The 13,807-nt window shown below is 58.6% G+C and overlaps 1 protein-coding gene across 3 annotated transcripts in view; it reads right to left on the reverse strand.

Moving 5' to 3' along the window:
- Window positions 1-6,646: 6,646 nt before the first annotated feature.
- The window catches only part of KIAA0232 (KIAA0232 ortholog), a 68,838-nt gene continuing 61,677 nt past the window's right edge, over window positions 6,647-13,807 (reverse strand). For 2 of the 3 annotated variants that reach the window (XM_040966480.1, XM_040966481.1), the window contains 2 exons: window positions 10,648-10,745; window positions 6,647-9,043 (listed from right to left, as the gene is read on the reverse strand). In XM_040966480.1, the coding sequence (XP_040822414.1) occupies window positions 8,888-9,043; window positions 10,648-10,745 (254 nt within the window). In that variant the 3' untranslated portion in view covers window positions 6,647-8,887. The remainder of the gene's footprint in view (window positions 9,044-10,647; window positions 10,746-13,807) is intronic. The other variant, XM_040966482.1, reaches the window with a different exon arrangement.

A 13,807-nucleotide genomic window follows, 5' to 3' on the forward strand; every position in this document is an offset into this window, starting at 1 on the left:
GGCAGCCCAGGGCTTGCCGTGGGCCCATTAGCACTCCCCTGCCGGGGGTCCAGCAGGGTCCCTGCTTCTCACCCATTCCTGGAGCCCAGTAGATGGGCCCCCGGTTATGAGGGTGTCCGCATCCCCGCTGTGGCCTTTTCCCCGTCAGATTTATTTTTAGATCTTTCATTTGCTGGTTCACTCCTCAAACAGTTGCACTAGTCAGACCACAGCTAATCTGAGCCCAGGAGCCCGGAGCAGCTTCTGGGTTTCCCACTTGGGTACAGGGTTCCAAGGACTTGGGCCGACCTCGCTGCCCTCCCAGGTCATAAGCAGGAGCTGGACCAGAAATGAAGCAACCTGGACACCAACCAGTGCCCATATGGGATGTTGGCACTAGCAGGCAGATTAGCCTACTGAGCCCCTTAAAACTGTCCAGCTGCTAGCTCCCTGCTCAGATGTGCAGAGCAGCCAGGAAGGTACAGCTCCATCTGGGTCTTCCACGGGGAGGACAGGCAGGGCCCACCATGCTTGTGCTAGGGTGCTGGCAGAGTGACACATGATGTAGGGGTCCCCAGGGCTGTGTCCCGTGTCCACTGCAGCTTCTTCTGAACCCGCCCGGACTGCAGTCATACCCCATGACTGGCTCAGACCTGCATTCTGCCAGTTGATGTGTTTTTTTCCTTTAGGTCTTAGAACATTTTTCACCAGGAAGAGGTCTGATCCACGGAGGAGAGCCCGGCACCGGCTCGGTTCGCCTCCTGTTGTGGGTCTCCCGGATTCCTCCGGGCGCTGCCTCACGTCTCGGCCGTCCTGTGAGCGCTCCCAGCCTGCCCCACCCAGGCCTGTGGGGCCAGGCCTTTGTTTTGAGTCACAATCACACTGCCATCAGTGTAGCTTCGTGGAAGGATGACTCCCCAACCACTTCTGAATCTCACTCTTGGGTGGCTCGTCCCCATCCAGGCCGGAGGCCACCTGCTGTGCCGGGTCTTCCCGAGGGCTGCAGGGCAGGGACAAGCTGTCTGTTCTTGTGCAGTGGCTGAGGCTCTTCCACCTACAATCCAGCTTTCTGTAGGCGCATCTTGGGAGAGGGCAGGGAATGGCCCATCCAATGTGTCGACTCTGCCACCTTCCAGCGCTGGTCCGGCCCAACCCTGGATGCTGTGGGCGTTAAGGAAGTGAACCAGCAAGCTGCTGCCGCTGTGCCTGTCAAGCAGATAACAACTACAGAAGTTCTGGCCAATTCCCTGTGTGTCCACCAGCCCCCAAGACCACCTGGGCAGACATCCCAGGAGGCCTGCTCCCGCTGCCACAGCCTGGGCTGCCCACACGAGGCACCCAAGACCCATCTGTCTGCTCCAGTCCCTGGATGTCAGATCGGTCGGCCAGTTTGGCTGTGCAGTGCCCCTGGCTGGCACCCACACGGGCTGGGGCCACAGCCAAGGGCCTCCCTGCCCCCTGCAATGCTGGAAGGTGGGCGCAGCCTGGGCAGAAGCTCCTCCCTCCTGCGGCTTGCTCTCATCTGCTGCCTGAAACGAAACAAAGACGCTGAGTCATGATTCGCGAGGAGGGCTGGTCCTTCTTCCATTGCACCTGCGGGAGAGGGAGCTGGAGAGGGAGAGGATGTGGGCCTGACCTGGCCGCCCCTCCCCGCCCTGCCCAGCAGCACCACAGGGACCTGGGCCCCGACTGGACAGGGCAGCTACACCCCACACTGTCTCAGACCCTCGCTCCCTGCTGCAGGGACACCTGTGGGCTCCACCCGCTTCATCCTGTGAGCCTGTGAAGCTTCCCTAAAAGAGGTGAGCGGCAACTGATCCCACTGGCAGGAACAGGGTCAGGAGAGCAGGTGACTGGCCTAGGTTGACGCCAGCATACCAGGGCTGTGCTGTGGTGCAGCAGGTATAGCTGTGCGTGTGCCGGCTGCTCCCCTTGCCATCCATCCAGCTTCCTGCTAATGGCCGGGAAAGCAGCAGAGGATGGTTCAAGGCCTTGGGCTGCTACCCATGCGGGAGACCCAGTGGCATTTCCTCTGTCTTCAGCTTGGCCCAGCCCTGGCCACTGCGGCCATCTGCGGAGTAGATTCTCTCGCAGCTGTGACTAAACATACACCATCTATAATATGCCGTATCTGGGGAGGGGCACTCAATCCTGGCTCAACCCCCAGGTCCAGCTTCCTGCTGCGGCAGGTGTGGGGAGGGGGCAGCCAGCAGTGACGGCTCATGCTGGCTGGGCCTCTGCTCACCCACAGGGGAGACCCCAGTTCCCGGCTCCTGTGGGGATGTGGAGAATGAACCAGTGGTCTCCATCTTTGTTCTCACAGCGGGTGAGGTGTATCACCAGCCCCGGGTTCAGCAGGTTCCCCCCACACAGCTCCTGCATGAAGGAACGAGTGAGTCTGAACCCTGTTTGCCTGGCCCTGCAGTCACCATGGTAACCTCACCTCAGACTCCGAGATGCCGTCCCACAGGAACATGGCCGCTCCAGCTGTCTGTCAGCACTGCTGCTGGCACACATGGGTGCAACCCTCAGTGGCAACTCTTGTTGCAGGTGGGAGGCAGGCCAGAGGGCCTCACACCACTGGGCCCTCTGCACCTGCTAACCCCCAGGGCTGGGCCTGAGGCATCCCCCAGCACAGGAGCCCTCTGCCCTCCCTTCCTCCTGCCCCATCATTCTGTGAGGCCTCACATCACCCCCACCCAGCCCTTCCACTGACCACATTCCAGAGGTGCCACTTCTCCCCTGGTTCAGCAGCATGAAAACACCCCACCTGCAGACAACCCCACCCCCACTGGCCACACTGCCAAGGAGCCCAACTGTGGTGGCAGGAAAATGTGGCTTCCCTCGTGCTCAGCCAGCATTCCTGGGAAGGCTTTCAGAAGGCAGTGGCTGCTTCAAGGATGGCCAGGGTGACCTGCACAGACATGGTTTGGGGGACAAACTGGGAAGAACAGCAGTGTGGCCACACCACAGCTGTCAGTCAGGGCTTGCCACTCAGGTCATGGCCCTGGCAAGGGCCCTGACCTGTCAGAGCCCCAGCCCCGCCTGTGCTCACTTGAGGTGGTGCACGTACCAGGCAGCCCACAGGGGAGGCTGGCTGTCCTCATTGGCCCGCAGCTTGCCATCTGTGATCACAGGCATGGGGGCCCAAGCAGAGTGGAGCTGTCTGGCCACCCGCGGGAGCAGCTGAGTCAGGCCCAGGACCGACTCAAAGTCCAGCGAGCCTGGGGTGCATGGCATGTTACCCAAGGTGACTTCGGCGCTTGTTTCTGTCCACAAAGCTGGCCTAAGCCTCCAGTACTGGTCCTCCCAGGTTCCAGCCCAGAGCCTCCTCCATGCCAGGCCAGGCCACCATGGGCTTTCATGGGCTCGCCTGGGCATGCCCAGACCTCAGCCTGCAGTTGGTTCCAGCTCCCTGAGGACCTGACACTGCAGGTCTAACTGAAGGAGCAGACACAGTGGGGTGGGCCGGGGGCAAGGTGCAAGCAGAGCCGGCCTCTCAGTTTGTGCAGGTGGCTCTGAAACTCTGACAGCCTCAGACTCACCAGCTTTGGTGACAGCCAGGGCCACTGGGCAGGCCCAGGGACCGCAGCCACACAGCTGGGCCAAAGCATGGCAGGCCAGAGAGCCCAGAGTTCTCAGAGCAAGCCTGACCTGCTTCCCCTGCCCTGTACCCCAGGCTTCTGGGTGACAGGAGGTGGGAAGAAGTATGTGGGGGCCCAGGAGGACTAGGGTGACAGCCACTGGCTCAGGGTCACACATCCTAGCAGGGGACATTGCCTGCCAACACGGGCACTGGGTGCCTGGTGTCAGGATCACTCTGAGGACTGACCTCTTACGCCCCCTCAGCTGGGACGCGAGGCCCGTTCTAATCTCCCAGATGGTGGAGGGCAAGAAGGTGCCAACCCATCCCTAACGGGGCCACTGGAACAGCAGACCGGATGCCAAATGCCCTGCCCTTAGCTGAAGTCCAGTGCATGGCGGTGGCTGATGGTTACCTTTGGCCCTTGCTGTCTGCCTTAGCTACCACCAGGAGCCAGAGACAGTCAGAGGAACTGGTGTCCTATCCTGCAGGGCCAGCGTGGCCTCACTTCAGAGGGAGAGGGAGCCTGCGCCAGCCACATGACTGTCGTGTGACCATGGTCAGGGTGCCCGTATCTGTAGGACTGACTTCTGCTGAGCCCAGGCAGAGACGCCCAAGGTCTCTGTGGCCCCAGTTAAGGATGTCCCTACCTTTGCTGTGCGGGGCCCATGGCTTGCAGGTGTGTCCCGCATCGGACACACCCTGGACAGGAACTGGCCCAAGCACACACGGCCAGGGGTAGGCCTCCTGGGAATGCCATCACCCACAGCCGTCAGCAAAAGGCTGCCTGGTAGATGCAGCTGCAACCCCTACCCCTTCTACACACATACTTTCCTCATGAGGGGTACGGGCAGTGGGAAGTTGCAGAGGACCACGTGGCCTCTGTCCTCGGGGCCCAGCGTGAGCTCACGCGCCTGCCTCTCAGAGCGGTCAGTCGCCAGCAGGCTGGCACATGAAGCTTGCTGTCGCCAGCAGGAGCTGTCGCTGAGCACGCTCGTGAGGACGGACCAGCGGCAGGCTCTGGGGTGCAGCTCTCTCCCTGACCTTGGCAGCTCCTCTCTCCCAGTCCTCCCAGGCACGGCCCAGCTGCTGGGGCCTGCTGAGTGGCTCTGCGGTGGCAGCAGCTGAAGCCCGAGAGCCTGGTGATGGCTGTCCCCTTTCCTGACACTCTGGGGACACACCACTGAGGAGCCAGAAGTGCCGTCCTTGGAAACAGACATGGTGACGTGGAGTTGGCAGTCCACAAGGCCGTCTCTGAACCAACAGGAAAAGACCTCTGGCATGGCACTGGCACATGCTGACACCAGCCACAGGCAAAGCCAGTGATAAATGCCCTCAGGTGTGTGGAACAGCTGGGCACTGTACTGCCCCAGCAGGGCACCCAAGCCACAGCCCACAGGATGGGGTTGGCACCAGCCAGAGCAGACCCAGCCTGAGTCCCACACAGAGGATCCCTTTCAGCGTCTGTGGCTTCTTGGGTTGACTTAGCCCAGACCACAAAGCAAACAGGCCTGTCCTCTGAGAAGAGTGTACAGGAGCGGCAGCAGGCGCTTGGCGGGCTCTGCGGGAAAGGCACAGGGCAGATGCTAACGCCACGTGCCTTGTGTACAACATACACAGGTGCAAAAGACAAGGCCTGGTGGCAGAAGGCAAGCTGTCTCCAAAAAGTGCACAGCAAATGTGTATTTTGAAAAACACCGTGTGGGGCCGGCTACTCCACTTCCCACCCAGCTCCCTGATTGTGGCGTGGGAAAGCAGTCAAGGACGGCCCAAAGTCTTGGGACCCGGCACCCATGTGGGAGACCTGGAAGAGGCTCCGAGCTCCTGGCTTCAGATCAGCACAGCACCAGCTGTTGTGATCACTTGGGGAGTGAATCAACGGGCAGAATATCTTCCTCTCTGTCTCTCCTCCTCTCTCTGTATATCTGACTTTGCAATAAATATAAATGAAAAATCTTAAAAAAAAAAAAAAGGAAAAAAGAAAAACACTGTATGGACTTCAGAAGTTTTTGCACTGAATAAACTCATCTCCAATTTTTCGGGGTTCACACAGCTTCTTGGAATGTACAGATGAATAGCTGTATCGTTTTAAGGTGTAGAGAACACTACGCAGACACCCCAGAAACCAGAAAAAACGGTCAAGCACTAACTGTGCAGCCAGCTCCCCTACCGCCCCAACAGGTCCCCATTCCGACCAAGCTCCCTGCTGCTGCTCTGGGAAAAGCAGCCAAGGACAGCCCAAGTGCCTGGGCACTGCCATGCAAGTGAGAGGAAGTTCCTGGCCCTCGCTTCCGGCCTCCCAGTCCTGGCCATGCAGGCCTGTGGAGAGCAACTCAGTGAGTGAAGATGCTCTGCTTCTCCCTTCTTCTCTGTAACTCTTACAGATTAACGCATCTTGAGAGAGAAACAAACAGGCCCTGAAGGGCCACGGGGCTGCGTGTGTGGGCGGAGCCATGCCAGGTGGCAGGGCCACAGGGCTGCGTGTGTGGGCGGAGCCATGCCAGGTGGCAGGCACCTCATGCAAGGGTATGCAATGCAGTGCTGCCGACACAGGGCACACGACGGCAAGGTGTCATGTCAGACTGGACCAGATACTGGGGACTGAGCAGCCAGGACAGCAACGCTGCAGCCCTGGGCCAGGGAAGGGATGGCACATCCAACCCAGGGCTTGTGTGTGGGTATGGATGCCTGGTGGCCAGGTGAGTCCCACTTTCCTTGGCTTCACAAACACCCACTTCTCCTAACCAGCAACCCTCATCGTAACATGTGCAGATCTATATTACAAGAAAATCAAAGCACTGAGCCCGGCAACACAGAGTGTGTGTGTGTGTGTGTGTGTGTGTGTGTGTGTGTGTAACTACTTTTTCTCTGCAAGGCAGACTTAGAGACAGAGCGCACCTCCATTGGTTCATTCCCAAATGGCCACAAGAGCCAGGGCTGAGTCATCCTGAAGCCAGGAGCCAGGAACCTCCTCCAGGTCTCCCAGGTGGGTGCAGGGACCCAAACACTCAGGCCACGTTAGCAGGGAGAGCTGGACTGGAAGTGGAGCAGCTGGGACTCAAACCATTGCCCATATGGGATACTAGCACTGCAGGCAGAAGTCTAACCCACCTAAACCATGGCACTGCCCACCACCCACCCCACCCCTGTGCTTTTATGAGAGACTTAGAGTAGCTTTGCGTGTTGGGGCTGGGAAGGGTGGCCCTTGCCACAGAAGCAGGGTCGCCCTGGCAAGGTCACTTGGCAGGGTGGAGTCAGTCCTCTCACCTGCTACCAACTCACAGGCAGCTGGCTGTTCCAGAAGAATCTTTGTTGTAATAAAGAAAAACAGCAAACTGGTTTTTTCTTTTTTTTTTTCTTTCCATTTTTTATTTGGTGTTAACTCCACAAGAAAACAAACAAAAAAAAAACCTCCGTTCCTCTGGTGTCAGTGAAAATCAGAACAATACAACCACGGGGAAACTCTCAGTCCGGAAAAGCAGACTGAAGCTTCAGTGCTACGGAAATGCAACACGCTTCATGCCACAGTGCGTCTCAGCGTTTGCCAATTTTTTTGTAATGTTTTTTCTTGGTGATCATCCATTCACAAAACCAAAACCACGCTCAGCTCCGCAGCCGAGAGCCTACACTCTGACTGCCGAGCCGTGAACACACACACAGTGGGGGCTCCCTCTTCCCTCTGCAAGCCTGTCCCCACGGCACGGGAGTCTGCTCCCCAGGATTGGCCTGGCTCGGCTGCAGGAGCAACGGGTGGCCCCGGGATGATCGCCACCGCTGTAACTTTGGGGATTTACAACTTCTAATCATTTTTGCCTTTGCTGTTTAGGAAGAATTCAGTGCAGATGCTAATCAAATTTGAGGAAGCTCCAGAAGAAAGAATACTTAAACACTTATCTGAAGTCCATAAATAAATAACAGCAACATAAAACCTTACACATGCGCACACACACCCCCACACACGCACATGAGCGCACACACCCACTTTAAAGTGTCAAAAGATGTGCTGTATAGAAGTAACCCTAACGCACGAGTCCCAGTGAGGACCCGTGCCCTCCCGGGCTCCCCAGCCCCGGGGCGCCTCTCTCGGGATTAAGGAAAAGGCAACAAACCCAGAGGCTCAAAGCAAATCCTGCGTCGCAGTCAGTTCAGCTCCCAGCCAGCAAGCCACCTGTCTGGTCACTGCGCACCCTGGCAGCAGGGAAGCCGGCCGGCCCACAGCAGGCTCCCTGGCACTCCGAGGTCACAGACATGCTGAACTGATGTCAGGCATGTTTAAAAATGAGTTGGTCAAAAAACCAAAAACAACTCAAAACCTTTAGGTTTCTCAGACCTTGCCTCTCCCAGCTTCAGCCTGTGGCACAGTATGCTGACAGCTGGAGGTCACCATCGGGCTTGGACACAGCCCGCCTCTCACCAGACGTCCTGAGCCCTGGGCACACCAGGCAAGGCTGGAGGCGAGCCACAGATGCGGTGGTCACAGCTGCTGCACAGGCACAGGCAGTGTTCTCTCCCTGCCCCAGCCCACCAGGGCACTCTCTAACCAAGATGAGCCAGAAGCTCACCTACATGCCAGCCACAGTGTGGCCGGCTGCAGCAAGCAAAGGCCCCTCCGGCTGAGAAGGGCTCTTCTGCACGTCAAATGTTTATGCTTCAAGTTTTGGGGGCTTCAATTGAAAATGATTGATGAGAAAATAATTTACGACTGAAGGGGCCTTGTGGTGGATTCTGGTGTACATGGAACAGCAGAAGGCTGGGGAGGGCTGTGTGTCTCACCCACTGAGACTCAACTGCCAATCCCTAACTCCGTCGGTCAGCAAAAAAAAGTCACGAACCACAGAATCTCCCAGGATGTCTGGGAAGGGAAAAGCCCGGAGAACACTCCTTCCTCCAGTGCTGCGAGCCCCCTCTGCCCTCCCCGCCGGCAGGAGGCACTGGCCCGGCTGCAGGGACGGACTGCGGACCCGAGGTCCCAGAACCCCAGGCTGGCCGAGGCCAGGCTCCGCGCGACAGAAGCGGCTGCGGACACTGCAATGCTCTAAGGTGACAGCGATGTGACTGCAGTGAAGAGGCAGAAAGCAGTGGAACTTCTAAGACAAGCACATGCACACCCATTCTTGGTTTGACAACACGATCTAGTCTATTTCAAATAGCCAAGAAGTTAACAGCTTGGAAAAAAAATCGTCAACAGGATAGCTGTCCTCAACTCTAATATAAGCAAGAGGAGAGAAGTACTGATCGGAGTCAGTTAATTGAAGAACCCTAGGTGTCTTGGATCCACAGGCCTCCCGAGGGTACCTTCCCGTCGCGCGCCGCTCTGCGCCCAGCTTAGAGATGCGTGCGCGAGAAGATCCCCTGGGCGCGGGGCTCCACCCAGCCGCCATCCGAGCCCGCGTCCGCCGCGCCGCCGCTGCCCGCGGAGCCACCCGAGGGCGCGCCGGGGTCCCGGTCCGCCGTGCACCGAGCTTCATAAACAGAAGACACCTGCGAGCACAGAAACAAGTTCCAACACATGAAAACGTCCGGATAGCAGACGGCGCTGCCTTCCTGTGGAAGTTCTGCTGGCTCCGAGCGAACGCCCCTCCGCGATGCGCCAAGGCCCTGACCCCTCCCGGCCAGGCGCCCGCGCACGGCCGCCCCCTCGGGGCTGCACAATGAGACAGGATGAAGGAGCGCACAGACCGACTTCTGGGGCAGCCGCACCGCGGCCGCCTGCGAGGGATGCCCGCCGCTGCTTCTGAGGAGACGCCCACAGCCGCCTGCGCAGACACGGCTGCCTGTGAGGAGACGCCCACGGCTGCCTGCGCAGACACGGCTGCCTGTGACGGGACTCAAAGCAGCCCATGAGGGAACTGCCGTGGCTGCCTGTGAGGAGAAGCCACAGCCGCCTGTGAGGGGTACCCACGGCCATTTACAAGGGGCGCCTCTGGAGGATGACGGGTCCCAGGTGGTGCTTGGAGGATGCTCTCAGTGCCAGGCACCTACCGCTGCTCAAGAACACTCCTGCACACTGGGGTCTGACCCCTGCCGCCTCCTAGAGAAACTGCTATGCGGGACAGGCCCCCCCCCCCCCCCGCCACAGGGTCAGCATCTCTGGCCCCCAGATGCCAGCCACACTAACAAGCACCCAATGACAGCACTGTCCCTCTCGAGGCTCTGAGGCAGGGGCTCAGGAAAGCCACACGAAGTGAGAGAGCAGACAGACAGAGCAGATGGGGCAAACACAACGCCTTACAGAGCTCGGGAGTCGGGCTGGCCCCAGGGTCGGGGGCACCGCTCGGCCCGGTGGGTCACCTCTGGTCTGCAGAGAGGCACAGCCACAGCATTCCTCACAGGGTGGCTGCAAGGACTTGGAACCACTGGCCTGGCATGCGAAGCAGGCCAACAGTGAACTGGCTGGGGCTGCCATCCAGGAGGGGTTAGAGGTAAGGCCATGGGGTTAGGGGACTGCAGTGGTAGGCAAGTGAGGGGACTGGTGGGCAGCATGCCAGGAAAGGGGGCGGAACCACTCTCACCACAAGTCTGCGGTCAGTGGGACCCTTAGCAGCTGTGCCATGGTCAGTCTGGCAGCCCAATGGCCAGCAGGACGTAGGCACCAGCACTACGGGTAACTCTGGGAGAAAAATCCTGAAAGACCTAAACCCACACTGACAAGCAACAGTGAGAAGAAACACGAGTCCTACATCCACTCATCCACTTTCCTGACTGGGAAGGGCTGGGGCCAGACCAGGCGTGTGGAGGCTCTGCTCCCTGCCCCTTCAAGGCGGTCACAGCCTGTCAGGAAGGGGCTGTGTCCAGAGAGCCCAGAGCCACGGCTGCAACAGGACAGTCTGAGGTGGGCTGTGGCCAGGCACAGGAGCAGAGCCCACTGCGCAGTGGTTGGGGGTGGGGGGCGTGATAGACCTTAGCAATGCCAGCAGCGGGCACTAAGGAAGCTGGCAGCACACGGCCAGGTGGGGAAGAAGTTCTGACACAGCTCCTGGTGACTTGGGGCAGCTGGGCAGGGCCTCATTTGGTTCCCAGGTTTTAGAGTGACAAGGAGGATGGTGGTCATCTTGAAGTTAATAGGAGGAGGACAGTCCACTTACCCTATTAAAATCTAACAGACGCTCTTCATTACTGGGTATTTCTTTAACGTCTGGATATTCTTCTATACCATTCTCTCCCTTGGCATTTGTATAACATTCTTAATCATTTTGAATGGAGAAGGGAAAAGAGGGAAAGGGGGAAATTCCATTAAGACACAGTTATGAAACACATCCTTGCTTCGCTGTTTGCTAAGCGTCCCTCAGCTGGGCCTCCCCACCCTGTGGAGAGTGCCAGGGCACTCACCCATGGCACGCCAGCTGGGCTCAGAGCACACGGCAGAGGGCGCTGGCCTGCGAGCCCCGAGCCAGCACAGCCACAGGTCCCTGTCACTCCAACGGCCCTGGGCACGTCGGGGAACAGACCAACAGGCCTTGGGCTCTCAAGGACAAACGTGGCGTGGAGGGAGACAGACAGGGCACCAGACACATGGTCCTGGAACTCCAGACAGCAGGAGCACAACGCAGCACACACAAGGGGTAACACCTTTGTCCGTTCTCCCTCAGCTCAGCCCCACGCCCACTGCGTGCTTCCTCTGTGGAGCACCGAGGGAAATGAGGCTGGAGATTTGAGTGGGCAAACGGACCCAAGGAGAAGGAAATGGCGGTTGGAATTGGGGCACCCACTGGTTCTCAGCAACATTCAGAACTTCAGAAAGCGGGGACCCAGGACCTCATCTCCCTGCAGATTGTCTGCACTGGTCTGGGGGGTGCAGTATCTGTATTTCCTGGGGACCCAGCGGCTTTGGGGGTGTAGTGCACCCTGCACTGATGTCTGGTCTCAAGCTAGAACAGCCCTTACTCCCCTTGAGTCCACAAAGGTGATGGCTGTGGCAGGTTGGGGGGGGATAGAGGGTGTGCACGGGCTCAGAAAGGCCCAATCTATGAGCCTGCAACATTTATCCTACTGCCAGGACAGCACCCATCCCTGCCTGGAGAGTAGCCACAAGTTGCTTAACCACATGCCCACCCCATGCACCAATCCAAACACCGAGGTCAGCCTCACTGCCCGCTGTAGCCCTTGGCCTCTGCAGGCAGTCTGTGCCCCGGCCAGGCTGCCTGGGCCCCCCGTACCCCTCCCTGAATGTCCTGGCCCCGTGGAGACTCTCCACAGCCTGTTCTTGTCTGAGGGCCTAAGGTACTTCAGGGTATAGCTCGGGGTCATGACTCCAGCTTGGGGTTCTGACAGGTTTCCGCCAATTCCAGGTCCACTACTTCTTGTGTGGTTCTGAGATGATTTGCCTCCTAGAAGCACAGTGCTGTTGTATCATCACCACCTTTCCTCATCTGTGTGTTTGACAGACAGTACACTGCCAGCATATGACGCATGGCAGTACGACTGAAGGCCACCCGCGGGCCGGGCTCAGGACTGCTGGGCACACCACCTGCCCCCCGCTGCCCACTCCGCTCAGTGTCCCTGAACCTGACACCGGACTGGAGCACTTGAGTGCAAGGCCTGAGTGCCCTGGGCCCAGGGGTGGGCCTCAGCACCTGGTGCTCTGCAGGGCACAACTTCTATACCACAGAAGCTGTCTTTAAGAGACCTTCAGCTTGGCTCAGCTCCAGGCCATGTGGCTGGGTAGCTGATGACTTCCTGTACTAAGATGTGCTCCCAGAGGGGACAGAGCCATCTCCAGCGACCTTTCCTTTTTGTGCTTGCTCTAGGAATTCTGTGAGTACAGAGTTCCAGTCCCGCCACAGATGTCTGGAAGGATGCTGCGGCACCGCTCTATTTGTCCTGGGGGAAGAGCCAGTCCAGCCCGTGCAGCTCTGTGTCTGCCCTCACACCCACCCGACCAGAAAGACATGACCTTCGGCCGCCTTTACCAACACAGACAATGCTGGCGCAAGGTCTAGCAGGTGCAACAGAGGCCCTGGTTTCCAAGTCAGTTTTCTGGTCAAGCTCTGTCCACACTGCTTCCCCACGGGGCTCCGTGTAAAGGCTACAATGCCCCGACACCACCAAGCTTTCCTACCACTGATCGGCAAGGGCAAAGCTCTGCAGCTGGCCATCACAGCTGGCAAGGACCCTGCAGCTGGGCTCCCTGCTGGCCTTGGTCCTTGCCACACACATACACTCTAGGGCTGTCTCTACCACTCACACTCTTCTTGGAGCTGCACCCCACTGTCATGTGGTTTGCCCTACTGCCCCAGCAGCACAGGCACAGCAGGGGGCTACGCTGTGTCGCTGCACTCCCAGAGCCTAATGCAGTGTCCAGAATGAGGCAGGCCCACTTAGTGCACAGCCCAACTGCATGGGCTCCCGTGCCAGTCAGCATGGCCCGGGCCCTGCCTTGCTCTCCTCCTTCTCACAGATGCCGAAGGCTCCATCCCTGAGTGGAAAGCTGTGTGCTTCCTCTAAACACCTGACTGCCAGCCACTTCTGCCGAGCGTGGCTGCCTGCTTGCTTTCTTTTGTTCTCAGGTCCCTGCCCTGTGAGTGCACAGGGCTACTGTTCCATGTGGCTACAAGGCAACTCTTTAGGGAGCCCACTTACAGGTGACAGCCAAAGGCATTCAAAATTTTGGCTTGTTTCATTTACCCACTGAGAATTTCTGCCCATGCCATTTCACCCCATCCCAAACACACACACACCATAAAAACAGCCCTTTAGCCAGCAGGACACTGCGAGACACCCAGGAACCCAGAGCCAAGATGTGCAACTGGTGCCCTGGGGCTGTGCCGCAACAGCAGTCGGCTCTCAGCATGCATGACCATCGCCAGGGGCTGCTTACCACCACACAGTGGACCTTCTCCCTGCAGCCTTTCCTGAGGCCCCTCTGTGGCACAGCTCTGGGTATGCCCTTCCTGTGCTGTCACCAGCCTGGGCACACCTGAGCACAAGGCACACATAGCCGCTGTGTAGGACAACACCTGTGGACCACAGGAAACAGGCTCCCCCGAAGCCTCTGCTCACTGGCTAGCTGCAGGATGCTGCACAGATCACCTGATCAGAGACAGTTTTCTCAATGGGGGAAATGGGGGAAGGGGAACACCGTCCCCCGGGCTTTGGCGGGGCTTGTATAGGAGACGGAGAGCATCTTCCAACAATAAATGGCTTGCCACCAGGGGCTGATGGCAGAGCACTTGCAATCAACAGCATGCAAGGGGCGAAGGTGTTGACAGGGAACACTCGGCCAACCCTGCATGAGGCAGGCAGGCA

This window comes from Ochotona curzoniae, unplaced genomic scaffold (genome assembly GCF_017591425.1).
Source record: "Ochotona curzoniae isolate NIBS_2020 unplaced genomic scaffold, NIBS_Ocur_1.0 scaffold_4505, whole genome shotgun sequence".
NCBI lineage: Eukaryota > Metazoa > Chordata > Mammalia > Lagomorpha > Ochotonidae > Ochotona > Ochotona curzoniae.